Source organism: Gracilinanus agilis, chromosome 6 (assembly GCF_016433145.1).
Source record: "Gracilinanus agilis isolate LMUSP501 chromosome 6, AgileGrace, whole genome shotgun sequence".
Lineage (NCBI taxonomy): Eukaryota > Metazoa > Chordata > Mammalia > Didelphimorphia > Didelphidae > Gracilinanus > Gracilinanus agilis.
This window is the reverse complement of record NC_058135.1, coordinates 48,510,918-48,534,604: the sequence shown is the minus strand read 5'-3', so window position 1 is coordinate 48,534,604 and position 23,687 is coordinate 48,510,918. Positions and strand designations below refer to the sequence as shown.

Genomic DNA, 23,687 nt, shown 5'->3' with positions numbered 1-23,687 from the left:
TTTGATGGGTAGTTGATCCGTGGTTGAAAGCCCAGTTCTCTTGCCTTTCTGAAAATCATATTCCAAGCCTTGCCGTCTTTTAGCATGGAGGCTGCCAGATCCTGTGTGATCCTGATTGGTGCTCCTTGATATTTGAATTGTCTCTTTCTGTCTTCTTTTACTTTGAAGCTCTTGAATTTGGCTATTATATTCCTGGCCATTGTCTTTTCAGGGTCTAGTGTAGAGGGTGATCTATGGATCCTTTCAATGTCTATATTGCCCTCTTGTTGTAGAACTTCAGGGCAATTTTGCTGAATTATTTCTTTTAGTATGGAGTCCAAATTTCTATTAATTTCTGCTTTTTCTGGAAGACCAATGATTCTCAAATTGTCTCTTCTAGACCGGTATTCTTGGTTTGTCACTTTCTCATTGAGATATTTCGTGTTTCCTTCTATTTTATCAATCTTTTGACTTTGTTTTATTTGTTCTTGCTGTCTTGATAGATCATTATCTTCTAATTGCTCAATTCTAGCCTTTAGGGACTGGTTTTCATTTTCAATCTGGTCATTTCTGGTGTTCAATTTGCTTATTAGTTCATTTGATTTCTGAGCCTCACTTTCCAATTGCAAAATTCTGCCTTTTAAACTGTTATTTTCTTGCCAGATCTCTTACATCTTTCTTATCATCTCTCATTTGAACTCTTCAATAGCTTGTGACCAATTTTCATTATTTTAGGAAGGTTTGGATATGATTACTTGTTTGTTCTCCTCTGCTGTTTGCTCTGTTGTCTACACTTTCTCTGTGTAAAAGTTGTCAAGTGTTACAGATTTCTTCTTGATGATCTTTCTCTTCTGGGGTTCCTGATTTTGGCTTGCCATTGTTAGCCCTGTGCCTTCTCAGCTTTATCCTCACACTCAGGGTCTGTCTGAGCTCTCTAGGCTCCTGAGGTCTCAAGTCTCATTATTCTTGGGGTCATGCCTCCTGGTGGTCCCCCTGGTCTGCCCCTCTGCCTGAGGCTCCTTCAGCAGTCTCAGGGCGGTGCTTCCACAGCCGTGCTCCTGTCTACACTGGGTCCCCACTAGAGGTCCAAGCCTGCGCTCAATATCCTTGTCCGAGCCTAAGTCAATGCCTTCACCCGCACCAGTGCTCAGGGTCTGTGTTCAAAGTAGTCCATGCGCGTTCTTTAGCCTCTTGGGGGTCCTAAGTCTTGCTGCTCTCAGGAACAGGCCCTGGAGCTGCCAATGACTTAATGGGTGCCCCACATCTGCTTTAACTCTTGTCAGCTGGCCTTGGCACTGTACGTGGTGTGAAGGGTGGGGGGGGGGTTGCCTAGCTCGAGCTCCAGTGAGAGCTGTTTCACCCCTTTATAGTGTGGAATTACCTCAATTCCTAGTATATTCAATGCTGCGTCCTGTTGTGGGGTCCCTTCATTCGTCTGGATTTGTTTTTATGTCCCCTTGAGGAGTCCTATATGCTTCAGTTAGGAGAGATTAAGCAGCTTCTTTTTACTCTGCTGCCATCTTAACCCAGAAAAAACTCAGCAATGTATCTTTTAGAAACAATATTTCACATTACATTCTCCTGGAATTATTAAGGCTCAGGTGGGTAAAACAACCAGAAATTTATTTTTATATTCAAGCACAATCTCCATAGGTTATGATTAGGCTCCTTTTTTCCAGATCCCACTATCTTCTAATGGGGGAGCTAGGTGACTGGCTAGCTAGGATAGAGTGCTGAAGTAAGAGACAGGAAGCCCTAAGTTTAAATCTGGCCTCTGATACTTCCTAGCTACATGACCCTGGGCAAGTCACTTCACCCTATCTGCCTCATTTTCCTCCTCTGAGAAATGAGCTGGAGAAGGAAATTGCAAGCCACTTCAACTCAGACAAGAAAACCTATAAAAGGAATCACATTCTTCACCTCAGTTGGCTCCTATTTCAGGTTCCTCCATGCCTCCTGCCAGAAAGTCTTCTAGAGCTAAGGCAGCAAATTGCCTCAACTATCAAAGTCATTTGAATCTGACAGTGATATCTACTTTTTCAATTATTCCTGTCCTCTTTCTGCCTGTAAAATGAACTAGTGAAGAAAATGGTGGACGATTCCATTATCTTTGCCAAGAAAACCCCAAATGGGGTTACAAAGAGTTGAACTTTCCTGAAGTGAGTGAATAACAAGAAAAAATGAGGCTTTTAAGGCATAGTTGGTCTTATTCTCTCTAATTTAGAATTACCAATTGAATAATATCACTAGGCCAACTTAGATTCTTGCACTTGCCCCCTCTTCTAATCTTTATGTTAGTTTCTCTGGTTCTAACAATGCATTTTGCATTCATAATTTAATGCCCTAGGGCAGCATTGACACTGAAACTGCAAGCAGAGCTTCTTTCCATTACCAGAGAAAACAATGAAAATTCTGGATAAATACTGCCTACTTCTATGACATTAAAAAAATCTCTTTGATAACCAGGTATCTGTTTGATCCCATACTCCATTTCTCCCTACTGGAACCAGCAACTTCATGATCAGTCCTTTGCACCAGACCCACTATAATCCATGCCCCAATCCCAAAATAAATTAATCTGCTCAGTTATAAATCTTTGGAATTCTCATCTGAGGACCCAGATATAGGGGAGACTGAATGAAAACAAGTTTATGTAGATTGGTATATATGACTTGCCCACTTCTCTGAGTCTCCCAAGTGGAAGACCACTCTTCACCTTCACATACCAATTAAACATCATCATAGGGTTTTTTTGTCATCTACTTGGCACTGTGTACATATGCCTCCTCCCATTCTGTACCTGTTGCTCTAAGCACTGTAATCAAATCAATGGGACTATTAATTCTGGAAAGGGTATGGCAATTGACTATCCTATGGATCAATTCAACATCTTTGTGATTCTCCAGACTAAACGTCTCTGTGCTTCTTCTTTAGAATGGAATGGAATGGAAGGGACTATCTCATTTTGAAGTTTGGTTTCCCTAATGCTTATCACAATACCATGAATATAGTAAGACTTTAATGAATGCCTTTTTTATATTTTATTCCTTCACTCAATTCAAATGAGAATTTCTTAAGATACCAAGTGGTATGGTCTATTTAATTTATTATGAGGCATTATTCCACTTAAAATCATTCTCACCCTGAATTAACTTGTGACTATGCTATCCAAAGCCTGATAGGTAGAATTTAGATCATTAAATGTTTATTGACAGTGCAAGGACTGTGAGGAATTGCTACTTTATGGCTAACTTATATATCTTGGACTTCAATGAACCTTAGAAAAGCACTAGTTCAACACTCTCGTTTAAAAACCCAGAATCCTCATTCCATGTGAACTGGATAGACCTCCAGGAATTGATGCAGAATGACAGGAGCAGAGCCAGAAGAACATTGTACACAGAGACCAATACACTGTGGTAAAATAGAATGTAATGGACTTCTGTGCTAGCAGCAATGCAATGATCCAGAACAATTCTGAGGGATTTATGGAAAAGAACGCTACCCACATTCAGAGGAAGAACTGCAGGAGTGGAAAAACAGAAGAAAAACAACTGCTTGAAAACATGGGTTGATGTGGACATGATTTGGGAAGTTGACTCTAAATGACCACCCTAGTACAATTATCAATAATATGGAATTAGGTCTTGATTGATGACACATGAAGGAACTAGTGGAAATGTGCTTCAACTACAGGGGAGTGGGGTGTTGGGAGGGGAGAGAGTAAGAACATAAATCATGTAATCATGGAAAAATTTTTTCTAAAAAAAATAAAACAAAATGAGCAGTTTGGATTAAATGAAAAGAACAACAACACAGATTTGTCAATCTTTCTTACTCATTACCCACTCCCTAGCTATATACCTAATCAGTAGCCAAGTCCTGGCCATTCTACTTTCATAATATCTCCAGTCTGATAGCATTACCACTCTGGTGAATACCCTCATCACCTTGTGTCTGGACTATTTCAATAGTTTTTATTATTACTATTTATTTAGTTAAATATTCCCAATTACATATAAAAACAATTTCTAACAATCATTTAAGAAAATTTGAGTTCTTTGTATAAAACATTCCATCTCTTGGCTTTGTACATTTTCACTAGCTATTTCCCATGCCTGGAATGTTATCTCTTTTTTCTTTTGCCTTCTGTCTTCTCCGGCTTTTTTCAAGTTTTAGGGAAAACCCTCTCTTTTCCTAGATGGGAAGCCTCTCCTTATTCCTCTTAATGGGACTGCCTCCAATTAATCCTATTATAACATTTGTTTGTATATCGACTCTTTGAAAACATCTAATGTTTTGTTCTTTTTTGTGTGTGTGTTATCCCCGGCATATAATAAATGTTGGTTGACTTGATTACATACTAGGAGTCTGAAATTCAGAGCAGGTAAATGGCCCAAGGTCATAGTAATTTTGTGATACAATAAGGGGATACAGCCTTAGACTCTTAAGTATAAGTTCAATGATCTATTTGGCAGAAACATTTCTTTTGGAGTAAAAAAATGATTAATTTAGTACATTTGTTATGATGTATTTTCTACCAGCTTACACCTAGCAGCCTGTAAACACTTTGAGTTCAGGAACTTTTTTATTCTGAATTTCTGCTCAGTACTTTGAATAGAGTAGAGACTTAAAAAATACTTGCTAGGTTTCATTTCACTTAATTTCACATTTCTCTTCAATATTTGCTAAAGTGCTTTGTCCTAAAGCTCTTGGTTATTCTCTTTGCTCTTCCTTAATTATTTTTCAGTAGATTTCTTCTTCATTGGAGACAACCTTGTGAGTCATGTCACTAAATATAACATGAAAGGAGAAAAAAAAAAGCAGTTTCATACACCATCAAGGAAGAACTTTAGACCTTAGCTGAAGCTGTGATGGCCACTTACTAGTCACATGACATTGGGAAGACCATTTAATCTCTGGGCTTATTTCCCCCTTTCTAAAATGAGATGGTTCACATACACAGAGACAGATACACTGTGGCACAATCAAATGTAATGGACTTTTCTACTAGCAGCAATGCAATGACCCAGGACAATTCTGAGGGACTTATGAGAAAGATGCTATCCGCATCCAGAGAAAGAACTGTGGGAGTAAAAACACAGAAGAAAAACAACTGCTTGATCACATGGGTCAATGGAGATATGTTTGGGGATGTAGACTCTAAATGATTACCCTAGCACAAATACTAATAATATGGAAATAGGTCTTGATCAATGATACATGTAAAACCCAGTGGAATTACTCCTTGGCTATGGAGGGAGGTGAAGAAGGGATGGAAAGAACATGAATCATGTAACCATGGAAAAATATTCTAAATAATTAATTAAATAAAAATTTCAATTAAAATATAATAAAACAATACAGTTTGAAAAAAATTTAAATGAGATGGTTCATTCTTTCATTCACAAAGCATTTATCTACTACATTCAACAACAGTAGCAAAAGTAGGCATAGGGAATATAAAGATAAAAATGAGACTATTCCTATACTCAGAAAGTTTATAATCCTTTTCTGAAGGAGAAAAGCAATGTGTCCACAGATAAATAAATACCAAAATACACATAGAACAAAGTACTACATTGAACAAATGATCTTGATGGTCCTTTCCAGCTTGAAATATCCTGTTCCTGTATTTTCAAAGCCTATTTTTAGGGTTTTCTTAAAATCTCACAACAATGGATTTGCTAATCTTTAGTGTTAACTTCCAGCTGGGAAAATTAATAAACAAACAAACAAACAAACAAATAAATAAATATGTGTATATTTGTTTATTTACTTACTTTTATGTATATATGTATAGTATTTTGTCTTTTTCCAGTTGGAAAAATAAATAAATAATCAAAACAAACAAACAAATATATATATATATATATGTATATATATATATATATATATATAATTTTGTCTTTTTCCAAGAGTCCATTTTCACAGGAAACATGCTAGGAAAAATGAGAATGTGTCCTGAGAACCCCCAAAAGAGTAGTGGTTGAGATAATCCCCAAATCTTATTTCATTTTCACAAACTTCAAAACATAACTATTCCAGGTTAGATCTTCAGGTGGCTCTAATTGTTTCAGATCTGTTAACTTTTTATAACATGCTAGGCATGACTTGGGACCCCTCTGGGATGTTTTACTTTAAATTGGTGGTAAATAGAACTCAAATAGAAATAGGGTCCCTGATCTGTATGTAAGGATACCTGTAGGTCACATTTTGACTTAATTTCAAATTAATTATCTCTTTTTTAGGGTATTTTATTTATTTTGTTAAATATTTCCCACTCACAGGGCACATATTTGCCACATCTACTCTAAATTGTCCATTCACAATTATGTTACTGAATCATAGTCATTAGGGCATATACTTCTAGTTATTCCACTAGTAGTGATGGATTTTTTTCTGCATTAATTGTTATCTTAAGCAATTATGATCATACTGCAGTTATTCATTGACTCCAAATCCCATGTTCTTCCCCTTTAAAATGTTCCTGCTCAAGGCTCGGAATACAGTCTTAGTAATGAACCCTTTCTGGCTCTGCCTCAAATTTACTGATACCAGTAGGGATCAAGTCTATAATGTTAACTTTGTTAATAATACATTCTAGCAAATGGAGGTGATCTATTGTCCTTTCTTTTTAGGAATTTTCTGGCATTAGCTGGGCTTTTGGAGGAGTTTTAATTGTGCCATGGGAGTGAATATGTGAGAAGAGGCTACACAAGAATATAGATTAACTAATGCAGGAACAGAATATATAGAAGTAAGATGCTAGAGGAAGGGCTAAGAGCAAGTCTGATTAACTAGTAAGTGTTATTCTGTCTCAGAATATGACAATGCCCTTTCTGGATCATTTCTTCACCCTTTGTGTTCAAAAACTGCACTGACTTAATGTTTTGAATTCAGTTAGAGGCTATGGGTTAGTGTATTATCAAAGAGGGCACTTCATTATCATTTTTGAATCAAAACAGGCTAGAAATCTAAATATGCTAGTTGTCATTCATTTGTTTCAATCATGTCCTTCTCTGTGACCCCATTGGGGGTTTTCTTGGCCAAGATATTGGAATATTTTGCCATTTCCTTCTCCAGATCATTAGACAGGTAAGGAAACTAAGGCAGACAGGATTAAGTGACTTAAGCATCTGAAGTCAAATTTGAGCTCACTTCTGGCCATATCAAATTCTATCAAAAATCCAAATTCAATATGGCAAAAAATAGAATGTCCTATTTTTTTCCTGCATAACTGTCCCTGTGGCTGGCTTCCCTTTCACATTAAATTTACACATGCACACACACACACACACACACACACAAGTGTATAGACATTGAGATGGAGATATATGTATTATATTTATAATAAATGAATTGTAGAGAAATGAAATCACTAAAGCCATCAGATAAAGATGAAGAAAAAAAACCCCAGGATATAGCAGGCAGTCATGTATTTCATATGAAATGGAGAGTTCTCCTGCATAGGTTGTCAAGCCACCATAGTCTGTAGGGACATTTTAACTGGCTACCAGGAGGGTAAATCAGTCATATACCCAATTCCCCCACCATCCCTCTTGCATAAGCAGTCCTGAATGCCCTTCAGCTAGGAAATGAAGGCTGGGAGAGAAAACAATATGTGAAATCATGTTATATAATATTTGGAATTGTGTTTGGCTTATTCCTTGCAAAACTCACATCTCAAACTTTCTTTGTCACATCACCTTTGAAGAGTACTCAACAACCTAACTGTCAAACTTTAAACTGTGAATATCCCTCCTCCTAATCACCCTCCCAAGCTATATAAGCCCTATCAAATTCTAACAAGAAATTCAAATTAAATATGGCAAAAATATATTATATCATCTTCCTACTTGACTCTGTTGATGTCTGTCTTCCCTCTCACATTAAATAACATTTTCATAATTTTAGCCAACAATTATAAGTACTTTTAAGACTTGGGAGGCACTTTACATACCTTATCTCACTCAGCCCTCACATCAACCCTGGGAAGTTGGAACTGTTAATATTGTTATCCTCACCTAATAGATAAGGAGGGAGAGGCTAAGTGACATATTCATAGCCTCACAACTAATCAGCATTGTAGATAAGATTATACAGTCCAGCCTTCTCCAGTGTCTAGGAAAACACTCCTTCCTGCCATATTGCTAAACTCCCAGGCAAGAAACCATTGATTTATAATTGTTTTGTGGTCCGTACTTCCAGGAATAAATTCTATCATTTTTTTTATATCATCTTTCAAATCTATCTCTTCCACTCCCATTTGACAATAAAGCCTTTAATGAAGACTTTGTTAAAAACCTCTTATTGAGATTTCTGAATCTCAGAAGTCTAATTGAGATGTAGTATTAAAGAGAAGTCACTTCACAATATATATGGGGTAAGCACTGGCATCTACATCTGGAGTTACCCAATTTTTATTCAGGTATCTAAATACCATTCTCAAAGAATAGACTTCTAGCTAATTGAGACTTACCTTTTATTTCTCAAACATTTAAAAAAAATTATGGGATACAAGATGGCTGAGGAGTAGTTGCAGGTCTCTTTACTTTCCTCACCCCCAAGGATACATGATACATCAAAAAGACAAAAAAAACAAATCCATATAAAAGAAGAGATTACACAATAGGGCACAGCATCGAAGGTACATGGGATCTGGACATTTCCATGCTATAAGGGGGTGAAAAAGCTCCTACCAAAACACAAGCTGATCAACCCTCCCCCACCACACCTACAGTGCCAGACCCAAAGCCAGCATGCCAGAGTTACAGCAAGCATGCAGCAATCTCTAGGTTCCTGGCAGCTGACTAAGAGCATCGGAGACATACCCTTGAAAGCAGCTAGACCTGAGACCCCAGGAGGCTAAAGAGCACAGAGATAGAGCAGAGAGGGGTGGTAGACAGAGGTGGCAAGGTGACTACTGGAAAAGTAGCCTCAGGCAAAACCTGCTCCTTAGCTCCAGAGACAGAGAGTCTGCCCTCCTCTCTCAGACTTCTGGCTGAGAAGGAAAATCAGTATAGTGATGGCAAGCAATACCCAAGAAATAACCACCAGAAAGAACAAGAAAAAGGCACCAAACCTGAATAATTTTTACAGAGAAAAAATCCAGGCCACAGAGCAGACAACAGAGGAGGATAAACAAATAAACACACTCAAACATTCCTCAAAAAATAGAAATTGGTCACAAACTCTGGAAGATCTGAGATCTTGAGAAATCTGAGATCATGAGAAAGGTGGAAGAGATTTGGCAAGAAAAGTGGGAAACAGTTCAAAAAGAAAATAACAGTTTAAAAGACTAAATTTCACACTTGGAATTTGAGGTCCAGACATAAAATGAAATAATAAGCAAATTGAAGATCAGAAATTATGAGCTGGAAGCTATGAAAAACAGGATAGACCAAATGCAAAAGGAAAATCAAATGATTATAGCAGAAAACCAATCTTTACAGACCAGAGTTGAGCAAATAGAAGACAATGAAGTTGCAAGATAGCAAGAATTAATAAAGCAAAGTCAAAAGAGTGACAAAATAGAAGGAAACATAAAATATCACATTGAAAATATTAATAACTTGAAAATAGGTCTAGAAGAAACAATTTGAGGGACATTGGTCTACCATAAAACTCTGAAATCAACAGGAACTTGGACATCATAATATAAGAAATTATCCAAGAAAACTGCCCTGATGTTCTTAAACAAGAGGGCAAAATATACATTGAAAGAATCCATAGATCACCTTCTACACCATGTCCTCAAAAGACAACCCCCAGGTATATAATTGCTAAATTCAAAAGCTTCCAAGCTAAGGAGAAAATTTTACAAGAAGCCAGAAAGAGACAATTCAGATATCAAGAAACACCAATCAGGATTACACAGGATCCAGCAGCCTCCACATTAAAAGACTGCAAGGCTTGGAATATGATATTCAGAAAGGCAAGAAAATTTGGTCTATAACCAAGGATCACCTAACCATCAAAACTGACTATATTCTTTCAGGTGAAAGAATGGGCATTCAACAAAATAGAAGATTTCCAAATATTTGAAAAGAAAAGACCAGAACTAAGTGGAAAGTTTGCAACCACAAAAATCAAGAGACACATGAAAAGGTAAATAAGAAAGAGAGGGGAAAGTAAACAATTATTTTAATTTTTTCTTTAAGGGCTTCAATAAGATCAAATTACTTGTATTCCTTTATGAAAAAATGGCATGTGTAACTCTCAAAAATCTTACTCACTATTATAGTAATTAGAAGAATTATTCATCTGAAGAGGCAAGGGTACTAAATGGTTTAAAACAATATGCAAAAAAGAAAAGGGGGAATAGAAGATGAAAACAAGAGAAACTTGAAGGAAAAAGAAAAATAGGATAAGCTATACCATACAAAGAGGCACATAGGAAAGGGAGGGCATGAATACTATTATAAGAAGGAAAGGAAGAGAGTGATAATAGGTGCAATCAATTCTGAGAAGGAAGAGCAGCTAGATGCAATGGGATAAAGAATTCTATCTTACCCTATGGGGAAAGTCAGAAGGGAAAAACCAAGGTGGGTAGTGGAATGAAGACTTCAAAAAGAGAGGGAAAGAGAAGGGGGAAGGAATTTAATAGACCCTAAAAATATAATAAGAGGGGTACAGGAAGCAAAAGGGGAGAAAGGGAAGTAAACCAAGGGTGGGGATAGGGTGGGCTAATTGAAAGCAAACCACTAGTTTAAAAGGAAAGAGTGAAAGAAGAAAGGGCAGAACTAGGAGAGGAATTCAAAATGTTGGGGAAAACAAAGCTGGTAATAATAACTATGAATGTGAATGGGATGAACTCACTTATAAAACAGAAGCAATAGCAGAGTGGATTAGAAACCAAAATCCTACCTTTTGTTGTCTACAAGAAACACACATGAGGCAGATAGATACACACAGGGTAAATGTAAAAGGCTGGAGCAAAATCTATTCTGCTTCAATGGAGAAAAAGAAGGCAGGAGTTTCAATCACGATATTTGACAAAACCAAAGTAAAAATAGATAAAAGAGTTAGGGAAGGTAAATACATCCTGATAAAAGGCAATATAAACAATGAGGAAATATCAATAATCAACATTTATCCACCAAATGGTATAGCATCCAAATTTCTAAAGGAGAAATTGGTGGAGCTCAAGGAGGAAATAGATAATAGAACTATACTAGTGGGTGACCTGAACCTTCCTCTATCACATCTAGATAAATCAAAACAAAAAATAAATAAGAAAGAGGTAAGAGATGTGAATGAAATCTTAGAAACATTCGAGTTAATAGATATGTGGAGAAAAATAGAGATAAAAAAGCAATACACCTTCTTTTCAGCACCACATGGTACATTCACAAAGATTGACCATGTACTAGGACATAAAAACATAGCAAACAAATGCAAAAAAGAAGAAATAATAAATGCAACCCTTTCGGATCATAATGCAACAAAAATAATTATTAGAAATGGTACAGGGAGAGGCAAAATAAAAATTAATTGAAAATTAAATAATATGATTCTCCAAAATGAGTTAGTTAAAGAAAAAACCATAGAAGAAATTAATAATTGCACTGAAAAGAATGACGATGATGAGACATCCTACCAAAATATGTGGGATTCAGCCAAAGCAGTACTCAGTGGGAAATTTATATTCTTGAATGCATATATTAACAAATTAGGGAGGGCAGATGTCAATGAATTGGGCATGCAACTTAAAAACTGGAAAGTGAAGTGAAAAAGTTAAAAATCCCCAGATGAAAACTAAATTAGACATCCTAAAAATTAAAGGAGAAATTAATAAAATCAAAAGCAAAAGAGCTATTGAATTGATAAATAAGACTAGAAGTTGGTACTTTGAAAAAAACAAATAAAAGAGACAAAGTATTGATCAATCTAATAAAAAAAGGAAAGAAGAAAACCAAATTAACAGTATCAATAATGAAAAGGGATATCTCACCTTTAATGAAGAGGAAATTAAGGCAATCATTAAAAACTATTTTGCCCAATCATATGGCAATAAATATGGAAATCTAGGAGATATGGTGAATATCTACAAAAATATAAATTGCCTAGATTAACAGAAGAAGAAATAGAATATTTAAATAATCCCATATCAGAAAAAGAAATTGAACAAGTCATCAAAGACCTCCCTGAGAAAAAATCCCCACTGCCTGATGGATTCCCAAGTGAATTCTATCAAACATTCAAAGAAAAACTAATTCCAATATTATACAAACTATTTGACATAATAAGCAAAAAATGAGTTCTACCAAATTCCTTTTATGACACTAATATGGTACTGATTCCAAAGCATTTAGATCAAAAACAGAGAAAGAAAACTACAGACCAATCTCCCTAATGAACATAGATGCAAAAATCTTAAATAGAATATTAGCAAAGAGACTCCAGCAAGTAATTAAGAAGATCATCCTCCATAATCAGGTGGAATTTATACCAGGAATGCAAGGATGGTTCAATATTAGGAAAACCATCCACATAATTGACCATATCAACAAGCAGATCAACAAAAATCACATGATTATCTCAATAGATGCTGAAAAAGCCTTTGACAAAATACAGCACCCATTCCTATTGAAAACACTGGAAATTATAGGAATAGAAGGGTCTTTCCTAAAAATAATAAACAGTATATATCTAAACCATCAGCAAGCATCATATGCAATGGGGATAAATTAGAAGTATTCCTAATAAGATAAGGAGTGAAACACAGATGCCCACTATCACCTCTATTGTTTAAAATTGTACTGGAAACATTAGCAGTAGCAATTAGAGAAGAAAAAGAAATTGAAGGTATTAAAAGAGGCAATGAGGATACCAAGCTATCACTCTTTGCAGATGATATGATGGTCTACTTAAAAAATGCTAGAGAATCAATTAAAAAGCTAGTGGAAGTAATCAACAACTTTAACAAAGTTGTAGGATACAAAATAAACTCACGTAAATCATCAGCATTTCTTTATATTTCCAACATGTCCCACCAGTAAGAGTTAGAAAGAGAATTGCCATTTAAAATCACCCTAGAAAAAATAAATACTTAGGAATCTATCTGCAAAGACCTACACAGACATTTTATGAACACAGATATGAAAAACTTTCAACACAATTAAAACTAGATATAAACAATTGGAAAAATATTACTTACTCATTGGTGGGATGAGTTAATAATAAAAATGACCATCCTACCAAACTATTCTATTTACTTAGTGCCAAACCTATGAAACTGCCAAAATACTTTTTTTACTGAATTAGAAAAAAAATAACAAAGTTCATTTGGAAGAACAAAGGATCAAGAATATTAAGTAAAATAATGAAAAAAAACGTGAAGGAAGGTGGTCTAGCAGTACCAGATATTAAACTCTACTATAAAGCAATGGTCATCAAAACACTATGGTACTGGCTAAGGAACAGAAGGGAGGATTACTGGAATAGACTTGGGAGTAAGTGACCTCAGCAAGACAGTCTATGATAAACCCAAAAAGCTCAGCTTTTGGGTCAAAAATCCACCAGTTGACAAAAAGTGCTATGAAAATTGGAAAACAATATGGGAGAGATTGGGTCTAGATCAACATCTCACACCTACAGAAAGATAAATTCTGAATCGGTGAATGACTTGAATATAATGAAGGAAACTATAAGCAATTTAGGTGAACACAGAATACTGTATTTGTCAGATCCTTGGGAAAGGAAAGATTTTAAGACCAAGCAAGACTTAGAAAAAATTACAAAATGTACAATAAATGATTTTGATTACATTAAATTAAAATGTTTTTGTACAAACAAAACCAAAGCAAGCAATATTAGAAGGAAGGCAACAAACTGGGAAAAAATCTTTATAACAAAAACTTCTGACAAAGGTCTAATTAATCAAATTTATAAGGAACTAAATCAACTGCACAAAAACATTAAGCAATTCCCCAAATGATATATTGGGAAGGGACATGAATTTTATGACACAAATATGGTACTGATTCCAAAGCATTTAGATCAAAAACAGAGAAAGGAAACTACAGACCAATCTCCATAATGAACATAGATGCAAAAATCTTAAATAGAATACTAGCAAAGAGACTCCAGCAAGTGATCAAGAGGATCATCCACCATGATCAGGTGGGATTTATACCAGGAATGCAAGGATGATTCAACATTAGGAAAACCATCCACATAATTGACCATATCAACAAACAAACACACACAAATCACATGATTATTTCAATAGATGCTGAAAAAGCCTTTGACTAAATACAGCACCCATTCCTATTGAAAACCCTGGAAAGTATAGAAATAGAAGGACCTTTCCTAAAAGTAATAAAGAGTATATCCCTAAAACCATCAAAAAGCATCACATGCAATGGGGATAAATTAAAAGCCTTCCCAATAAAATTAGGAGCAAAAGAAGAATGCCCATTATCACTTCTATTATTCAACAGAGTACTAATAATACTAGCAGTAGCAATTAGAAAAGAAAAAGAAATTGAAGGTATTAATATAGGCAAGGAGGAGACTAAGCTATCACTCTTTGCAGATGATATGATGGTCTACTTAAAAAATCCTAGAGAATCAACTAAGAAGCTTGTAGAAATAATAAAAAATTTTAGCAAAGTTGCAGGATACAAAATAAATCACATAAATCATCAGCATTTCTATACATTTCCAACACATTAGAGCAGCAAGAGGTAGGAAGAGAAACACCATTTAAAATCACCCTAGACAATATAAAATACTTAGGAATCTATCAACCAAAACAAACACAGGAATTATACGAAAACAACTATAAAACACTTTCCAAACAATTAAAATATTGGAAATTGGAAAAACATTGGATTGCTCATGGGTAGGATGAGCTAACATAATAAAAATGACCATTCTATCCAAATTAATTCACCTATTTAGCGCCATACCTATCAAACTACCAAAAACTTTTTTACTGAATTAGGAAAAACTATAACAAAGTTCATTTGGAATAACAAAAGATCAAGAATATCCAGGGAAATAATGAAAAAAATATGAAAGAAGGGGGCCTAGCAGTACCAAATTCAGAATGGGTGAATGACTTGAATATAAAGAGGGAAACTATAAATAAGTTGATTGAACATAGAATAGTTTGCTTGTCAGATCTCTGGGAAAGGAAAGATTTTAATACCTAGCAAGAGTTAGAGAAAATTACAAAATGTAAAATAAATGATTTTGATTATATCAAACTAAAAAGCTTTTGTACAAACAAAAACAATGTAGTCAAAATCAGAAGGGAAACAACAAATTGGGAAAAAATCTTTATAACGAAAAACTCTGACAGGGGTCTAATTACTCAAATATACAAGGAGTTAAACCAATTGTATAAAAAATCAATCCATTCCCCAATTGATAAATGGGCGAGAGACATGAATAGGCAATTTTCAGATGATGAAATCAAGGGTATCAATAAGCACATGAGAAAGTGTTCTAAATCTCTAATAATTAGAGAAATACAAATCAAAACAACTCTGAGGTATCACCTCACAACTATAAGATTGGCTAAAATGAAAGAAGGGGAGAGTAATGAATGCTGGAGGGGATGTGGCAAAACTGGGACACTAATGTATTGCTGGTGGAGTTGTGAACTGATCCAACCATTCTGGCTGGCAATTTGGAACTATGCTCAAATGGTTATAAAAGAATGCCTGCCCTTTGATCCAGCCATACCATTGTTAGGCTTGTACCCCCAAAGAGATCATAGATAAACAGACTTGTATGAAAATATTTATAGCCGTGCTTTTTGTGGTGGCAACAAACTGGAAAAGGAGGGTATGCCCTTCAATTGGGGAATGGCTGAACAAATTGTGGTATCTGCTGGTGATGGAATACTCTTGTGCTCAAAGGAATAATAAACTGGAGGAATTCCAGGTGAACTGGAAAGACCTCCAGGAATTGATGCAGAGTGAAAGGAGCAGAATTAGAACATTGTACACAGAGACTGATACAGTGTGGTAAAATCAAATGTAATGGACTTCTGTACCAGCAGCAATGCAATGGCACAGGACAGCTCTGAGGGATTTATGGTAAAAAATGCTACCCACATTCAGAGGAAGAACTACAGGAGAGGAAACACAGAAGAAAAGCAGCTGCTTGAACACATGGGTTGAGGCGGATATGATTGGGGATGTAGAGTCGAAACTACCACTCCAATGCAGCTACCAACAATTTGGAAATAGGTCTTGATTAATGACACATGTTAAAACCAGTGAAAATGTGCAATCAGCCATGGTTGGGGGGATTGCAGGGGGGGGAGGGGAAAGTAGGAGCATGAATCATGTAACCATGTTAACTTTTCTAAAAAATGAATTTTAACAAGTGTTTAATAAATAAATTTAAAAAAAAGAAAAGGAAATACAACTAGTCTGATGAACCATCAGGGTGGGTGTCTAGATTTATACCTCAACAATGACCAGGAGAACTTCATAGCTGGTGTCAGTTACCATTAAACTAGCCTTACATATATCTAACTGGCCGAAGACAATGATTGTATAATGGCTGCTGCTTTCATTGACCAGATCATGTGAATAGGGTGAAAGAAAGAGAATACAGATTATTCAAAATTAAGAGGATGGTTCTTAAATCCCCCCAGAATGATTTAAAATATATTAATATCATATTAAAATAATATTAAGAGTTTAGGCAAAATGAAAATTGCTGGGACTCTTTTCACTGAATCTGGATGATAACAGAATTTCAGACATGGAATTTTCGAGCTATGAGGGACCTTGGCAATAATCTAGCTCGGCTACCTCATTTTGTAGGGAAAATGAGACTTCCTTTCTCATATCTAATACATTCAATTCCTTTTTTTGTCTCGCCCAGTTTCTGAGAACCTCCATTAGCCAAATTTTCTATTTCAAAGAAGAAATTTCCCATTTTCTAGCTGATTGGTGTAACCTAGTCTGTGATCTCAGAGATTGAACCAAACTCCCTCGAGCATGACTGATCCCAGAATAAACATGATTCCTGCTGCTCTGAGCTCAAATAATAGACTTTTCTTCTAATTCTTTGCTTTAGAAATTAATTGAAAATTTTCAGCAATGAAATGTTTCCCTCCTCCTCTAATAAATTTTTTTCCAAATATCTGATAAGAAAGTGAATAGATTATTTTTTATAATTACAATATTCTATTAATTGTAAATAGTCACACTTAAAATAATGAAAAGTAAATGTAAAAAGAAATGAAGGAAAACAATACTTGAAATATATCTAAAAATGTAAGATTCATGCTTAATTGAAGCATATAGGCAAGGCATATATGACTAGAATGTCAAATAACATAAGAGAATGCTAAATATAGGCAAAAACAGTCAGAACAATATTATTGCCTATGGGGCATTGCATCCTTGGCCTTTGGTATTACCTTTAGCTAACTGTGTAAGTTATAAGCACAAAAATGTCCAGCTTTATAGGTGAAAAGTACTCACTTTCTTGGTGCTGCATTTCTTGTTGAAGATTTCTGAAATCATAATGTGGTATCTCAGCTTTGAATACTGAAGTGAGAATAGTATCAAGTTCTTCTAATGAAGCCTATTTCAAATAAATATGGGGGAGAAAAGGGGAAATGAGTACCATGGTGGCTTGTAAATCAATTCATTTTCATTGCAATACAATTACAATTCATTAAATGCAATTCTATATGTTTTAGTAATATTTAAATTCTTATAATTATACTAATATCCTATCACTCTAATTATGTAATAATTAAAAATACTAAGATGTTTGAAGTAAATCTAAAAGATACATGACTCTTTCATCACATTAATTCATTTATTCACTAAACATTTGTTATGTATTTGTTGCAGATAAAGCACTTAGGGGAGATGCAAAATTTATAAAAAGCACAGCCCCTAACCTCATTAAACACAAAGTCTCACAAACACAAATACTGATAACTTAAATAAATGAGATTATATAACTATATTCTACAGGCTTGCCAAACTCCCAGGTGTAAAAAGTGATTCATTTTATCAACATCTCCCTTGAAAAGAAAACTGGGGCAGAGAAGGAGAATGTTACATACACTTTAGTTATTGATTTCAGCATTAGTTTTACATATTTATTACAAAAATATCTCTCATGAAGTCGGAGGAATCTATAAATGTTTTCCATATAAAAACAAAATATATCAACAATTTTTAGAAAATTACATGATAATTTCATTAGAAATGTGTAGAGAAAGGTATTATGGGAATTCTGAGAAGAAAAATAATTCCCAACCTGCAAGGGTAAGCAAAGATTTCATTGTAGAGATGGAATTGATATTATCTAATAATTAAAATCTGGAAAAATTGGACATGAGAAGCATGGAATTTTGTTATTACCTAGTAATTATTTTCTCTAATATTTGGTAACTATGGGAGATAAATGCCCTTAGAAAATCTTAATAACATTATAGTTTGCATGAAGAATAAATAACAGAAAGACAGCTAGTTGGCTCAAAGGATTGAGAGGCAGGCCTAGAAATGAGAGGCCCTGGGTTCAAATCTGGGCTTAGATACTTCCTAGTTGTGACACCCTGGACAAGTCACTTAATCCCATTTCCTAGCCCTTACTGCCTTTCTGCCTTGGATCAAATACATAGCATTGATTATAAAATGGAAGATAAAGGTTTAAAAAAAAGAATAACAAAATATAAATAAACTTATTTAAGTAAGCAAAAAAAGATAGTACAAGATACAAGTTTTAGAAGTTTTATGACTTTTTAAAAAGAATTCAGAGGACTATCTTTGTATAGTAGAAAGGTACAGGATTTTGAGTTGGAGGACTTGGGTTCAAATTTGAACTCCGAAGACCTTGTATGAGTTATTCAACCTCCTTAGACCTTAGTTTTCTCATCTGTTAAATAAATGAGAAAGTTGGACAAGATGGTATCTGAGATCCCTTCCAGCTCTAGAGATATCATTCTATATAATTTATATAAAATAATGAAGTTTCAACCTATGGAGAACTGGATATTGAACTGTCACAAATAAGCATTATGGGTGAGGTATGTTTAGAAAAGAGGCAATGCCTACACTGGCCATTTAGAACTTATAGGAATTCTAATAGCAACTTGTTCCCACAATCCATTGATTTTTGAGGAGAATTTTATATATTTAAATATATACATAAATGTATATCTACATAATTTTTGATAATGATGTATCACAGGGAGCAATGGGATGTCTGAAAAATTATATTATACCTCTACTCAACAGTTGACTGGAGTGTGGAGAGATAGTTTTCTCCTAAGACATGTTGAAATAAAGAAAGAATCAAGGGTATAATTCATATATAGGGTTTCCAGTTCTTTAATATTATAGATATGCTTTCAACAGTGTAATATTCCACATCAGCTAAAAAATCCCATGAGCCTGCAAAACTAATTGGCTTGAAAAGTGTTAATTGACCATGTTGTCAATATCTCTACTCCTCTGTTCCCTTAAGTTGTGATTAATGATCACTCCTGTTCCTCATATCTCTGGATCAAGAAATCACAATGTGTTTAAAATCATATTCATTTTCCCTTAAATCCAAACTCTCCAAATTCTTAATGAGATGAGGAAATTGAATGCAGGGGCAGAGATTTTTTCCCCCTTTTATTCATGGTTTGAACTTCCTTGGATAAAGACTTAGGCATGTATCCATGTATACACATTAGTAATTCTTATCATTAATTGGAACAAATGATCGAAAAGGCTTTATCTCTTCATTTACCAAGATGGCATCCTTTGCTGAGAAGACACCTAAATATTGAGTGGAAAATTCAATGTTCCTAAGCAAGCTTTCTGGATCAGAATGCATAGCTTGTTTTGTTGCCAACCATTTATCAACAATTCACTTAGAAATAAAAGCCAGTAAATGAAAATCCTTTTAATCTATATGAGGTCATACCTGGCCAGTCTACAAAACTTTCATCCAGAGTGGGCTTATATAATGAACTTCCAGAAAGGGAAAAGGAAAAGTCTACTTGTGAACAGTCTGCTCTGCTTGCTTCTCTCTTGACTACAGTGTATAGTACTACAGACCCACTTGAGCACCCTTGCAGATCCACAGAGGAAAAGTCCAACCTTTGGTATCATTAGTGATTGGAGTGTTGAATGAATCTGTCTTTAGGAAACTGAGAATGTTTAGACTATTCGATTCATTTCTGCTGCATCAAAAACTAACTTTTCTAGAGAATTGTTGGAGTCTTTTATAAGGGAATATGCCATATTTTCTGAAAGGTTTCATTTGGCCTGAATAATTCTTGGCATGTTCTGTTGTTACCCTATAGCTTCTGGTGATAACACAACTGTGAAAACTAGTTATAATTTGGTTCTTTGACACTTCAGCAGGATGTCCAGAAATGCAGAAAGGGGGGAGAGCCTGCATGAAGAGTAAGACACAGGTAAGATTTAGGAGTTTTCAATGAACTTCTACTATTCATTTGCTGCTTCCAATTAGAATTTCAGAGAAAACTCTTTGGGGACTCAATGATGTAGATAACGTTGTTCTGGTAAATTCTGTGTTTTCTTGAAAATCTGCTCCCTATTACTCTCTATCCCTTGCATATCTCATTCACAGTCATTGCTTCAAGATTCTAGATTATGGGTTCTTAACTTGAGGGCCTTGAACTTTAAAAAAGTTAAATACTTTCATAACTATGTCACCATAATTGTTTTTCATTGTAATCCTATGTATTTTACTTCATACAATTAAAACCTATATCTGAGAAAGGGTCCAGAGACCTTACCAAACAAAGTAGTGTGTGCAAAGTTTCAATTGCCTAGTTTTAACTCCACTGAAGAAGATACCTTTGTACTGAGGACCTCTTGGTCTCTTTCCCATACCCATCCTCCACTTTTCACACTTTCTTGACTTATTTTGTGTTACCTCTCTCCAATAGGTTGTAAGCTCGTTGAGGGCAAGGAATGTCTTTCTTCTTATTAATTGTTTCCCTAGCACTAATCACAGTGCCCTGGTACATAGTTAGACTTAATAAATGCATAAAAATAATAAATAAATAGATCAGTTTGGGTTAGGTCTGCTGGAGCCATCTCATTTTCATTTACCAAGAACTGATTTTTAAATTTTCAGTGTGAGCATTCATGCTTCAGAAATAAGCATATACTACAAATCAGGGTTTGGTTTACTGCTTTGCTTATTATCAAAACTTAAATGATGGAAAGAGATTATTATGCAGATTAAATTTAAAAACAGGTCATGAATCTATCCTTTCTTTCCAAGAACTAGTTGCTAAACATTTACCAGGACATCTCTGAGTCTCTAAAGAAAAAAGATGAAGAACTCTGATTTATATGAGGGGGGCTTACAAATACATATCTTTAGTTTTATTCCTTCTCCTGAACTTCAGATCCAAATCTTAAACTTAGGTGTCTTAATTTCTAACTGATTGAATTAAAATGCTTCAAACTTATGTTCAAAAGAAGTTTAATTAATTTAAGTTGATGAAAGAAGCTTTTTAATCTTCCCTCTGAACTTGTTCCCCACTTGTGACTTCCCTATTTAGATGAGTAGTACAACCATTTGCCCAGACATCCAAGATTGAAACCTTGGTGTTATCTTTGATCTGTCATTTCTACCACTGTGAAATCTCAAATGTGAGTTTTCTCTTCTCTTTTCCTACTCTATGTCATCATTATTGCATGCTTGGATAGACAGAGTATAGACTGGTCTTCTTGGATTCCTGCTCTTTCTGCTTTAACCTCAATCAGCAAATTCATCTTTCAATTCATCATTCACATTGATTCCTTTAATGATACACACTTTCTGGGGAAAGAATATTGACTTCGGACTCAGGACAGACCAACCTCTGACACTTGTTAGTTGTGTGACCTTAGACAAGTTACTGAACCCCAATAAAAAGGGAACAATGACACCTATTGTAAGGATCAAATGTACTTTAAAATCTTAAAGGATTTATGTAAATACAAGCCATTATTCTACATCAAGGGCTCTTAATCTATATTTCAATATAATTGGCTTCCTTTGTAATTCTATATATTCTGCTTCATTTATTATTTTGAGAAGGTGTTTCACAAGACTGCCAAAGGGTTTCTGTGACACAAATAGACCAAGAATCTATGTTCTAAATAAATATTCCTTACATGCAAGTCTAAACTTACTGCTTCTTTACTCAGATCCTCAGTGACTCCTTAGTATTTTTTGAATAAATTTTAAATCCTATAGCTTGGTATTTAAAGTTCTCCACAATCAAAAGCCCTCATGCCTACAGACAATAATTCACTAGAAATCAAAGTCTAGAATGAGAATGAATTTAGGTGAGGCAAATGATTTGCTCAAGGTCACCCATTTAGTAAACATATGAAAGATGGGATTTCAACTCGGTTCCTCAGACCTACATGTTCTTCCTATTTGCAAAGGGAAGTAATATAAAGTATCAAAGTAATATAAAAGGGAAAAAAGTGTATCCAGGAGGAATGAATGGTCAATAGTACCAACATCTCCAAAGAGGAGAATGAAGTGTAAGAAAAGACTAATAGATTTAGTAGTTAAGAAGTAACTTGTTATGGTAGGTGGATTCATTTCAGTATATCAATTGGTTGGAAACAAGATTACAAAAGATTAAGAGGTGATTGGGAGAAGAAATAATAATAAACCGGTGATATGCTCTGGTGGTTATAGAAAATTTGTTTTTGCTAGGATTTTGGCATTGGGGGAGGGAGAAGAGATGAAAGTTGTGTTTTAACTAGTGAATCAGTTGATGTGAAATGATTAAAGATTAAGGAAGTTATTATCCAAATAACAAGCTCTCATGGAAGATTTGATGGTGTAATGCCAAAGACCTGAATAAAAGGTTTGGTTTAGACAAAGAAAGGTTAACTCTTCCTCAGAGACTGGAGCAGAAGGGCAAAGAGAGACTTTGAAGGTGTAGCATAAGGACAATATGGTGACTATTGAAGATGAATTTGATTTTCTCAGGAGAGGAAGAGATGAGATACACTTCTGGAAGTAAGAAAAAGTCAGCTATTTCAGGATATTGAGGGGAGATGTTAAATTTCAGAATAGGGGATTGAAGAGTACAATAGCTAGTTAGTAATGGACAAATGAAAGGATCACCGTCTTATTGAGGTTGAATAACATCAATTGGGAATACAACTAGTTTGCAGCCTGTATAATTTCCTTCAATTGTATTTACCTATGGAATTAGGAATAAGATAGAAAACTAAAAAAAAATGTAATCAAAGATTGATCTTGTTGCCATTGTAATTCTTCCCCCTAATTGTTTAGCAGACTGGTGCTAATGGTTATGGAACAATTTCATTTTCCCCTCTCCTTCCTTGAACAGTCGTATGCCATTTTCATATTATTGCTGTCTCTTTCCAAAGACTTGAGCCACAACTAGAGCTAAGTAAAATATTAACGTAGGACTCCAAACTATAAGGACCCTTTCTGTCTAGTTAGCCAGAATAATGAGATAAACTAGAAAGCTAAAGAAGTAAGCTCCTCTGTTGTCCATCTAAAATGATCCCTTCCACAAAGGATGCTGCAGCAGCACATCTTCTTGGAGTGATCTTGAATCTATCTGTTCCTTGTACTATATGAAGCTGTTGACGGTCTTTCTCCTTTTCTTCATTCCCCCAGTCTCACTCAATTAGTTTGCCCTTTTTAAAAATCAAAATGACTAGTTTTAGGGTCAAAAACACAAGATGTGGGGATCTGAAGACAAA

General features: G+C 35.0%; 1 protein-coding gene across 1 annotated transcript in view; it reads right to left on the bottom strand.

Annotated features, from left to right (window-relative positions):
• The window catches only part of BANK1 (B cell scaffold protein with ankyrin repeats 1), a 485,106-nt gene that overhangs the window by 314,467 nt on the left and 146,952 nt on the right, over positions 1–23,687 (bottom strand). Inside the window, exon 6 of the mRNA XM_044681628.1 lies at positions 17,439–17,541. Coding sequence (XP_044537563.1) covers positions 17,439–17,541 — 103 coding nt within the window. The remainder of the gene's footprint in view (positions 1–17,438; positions 17,542–23,687) is intronic.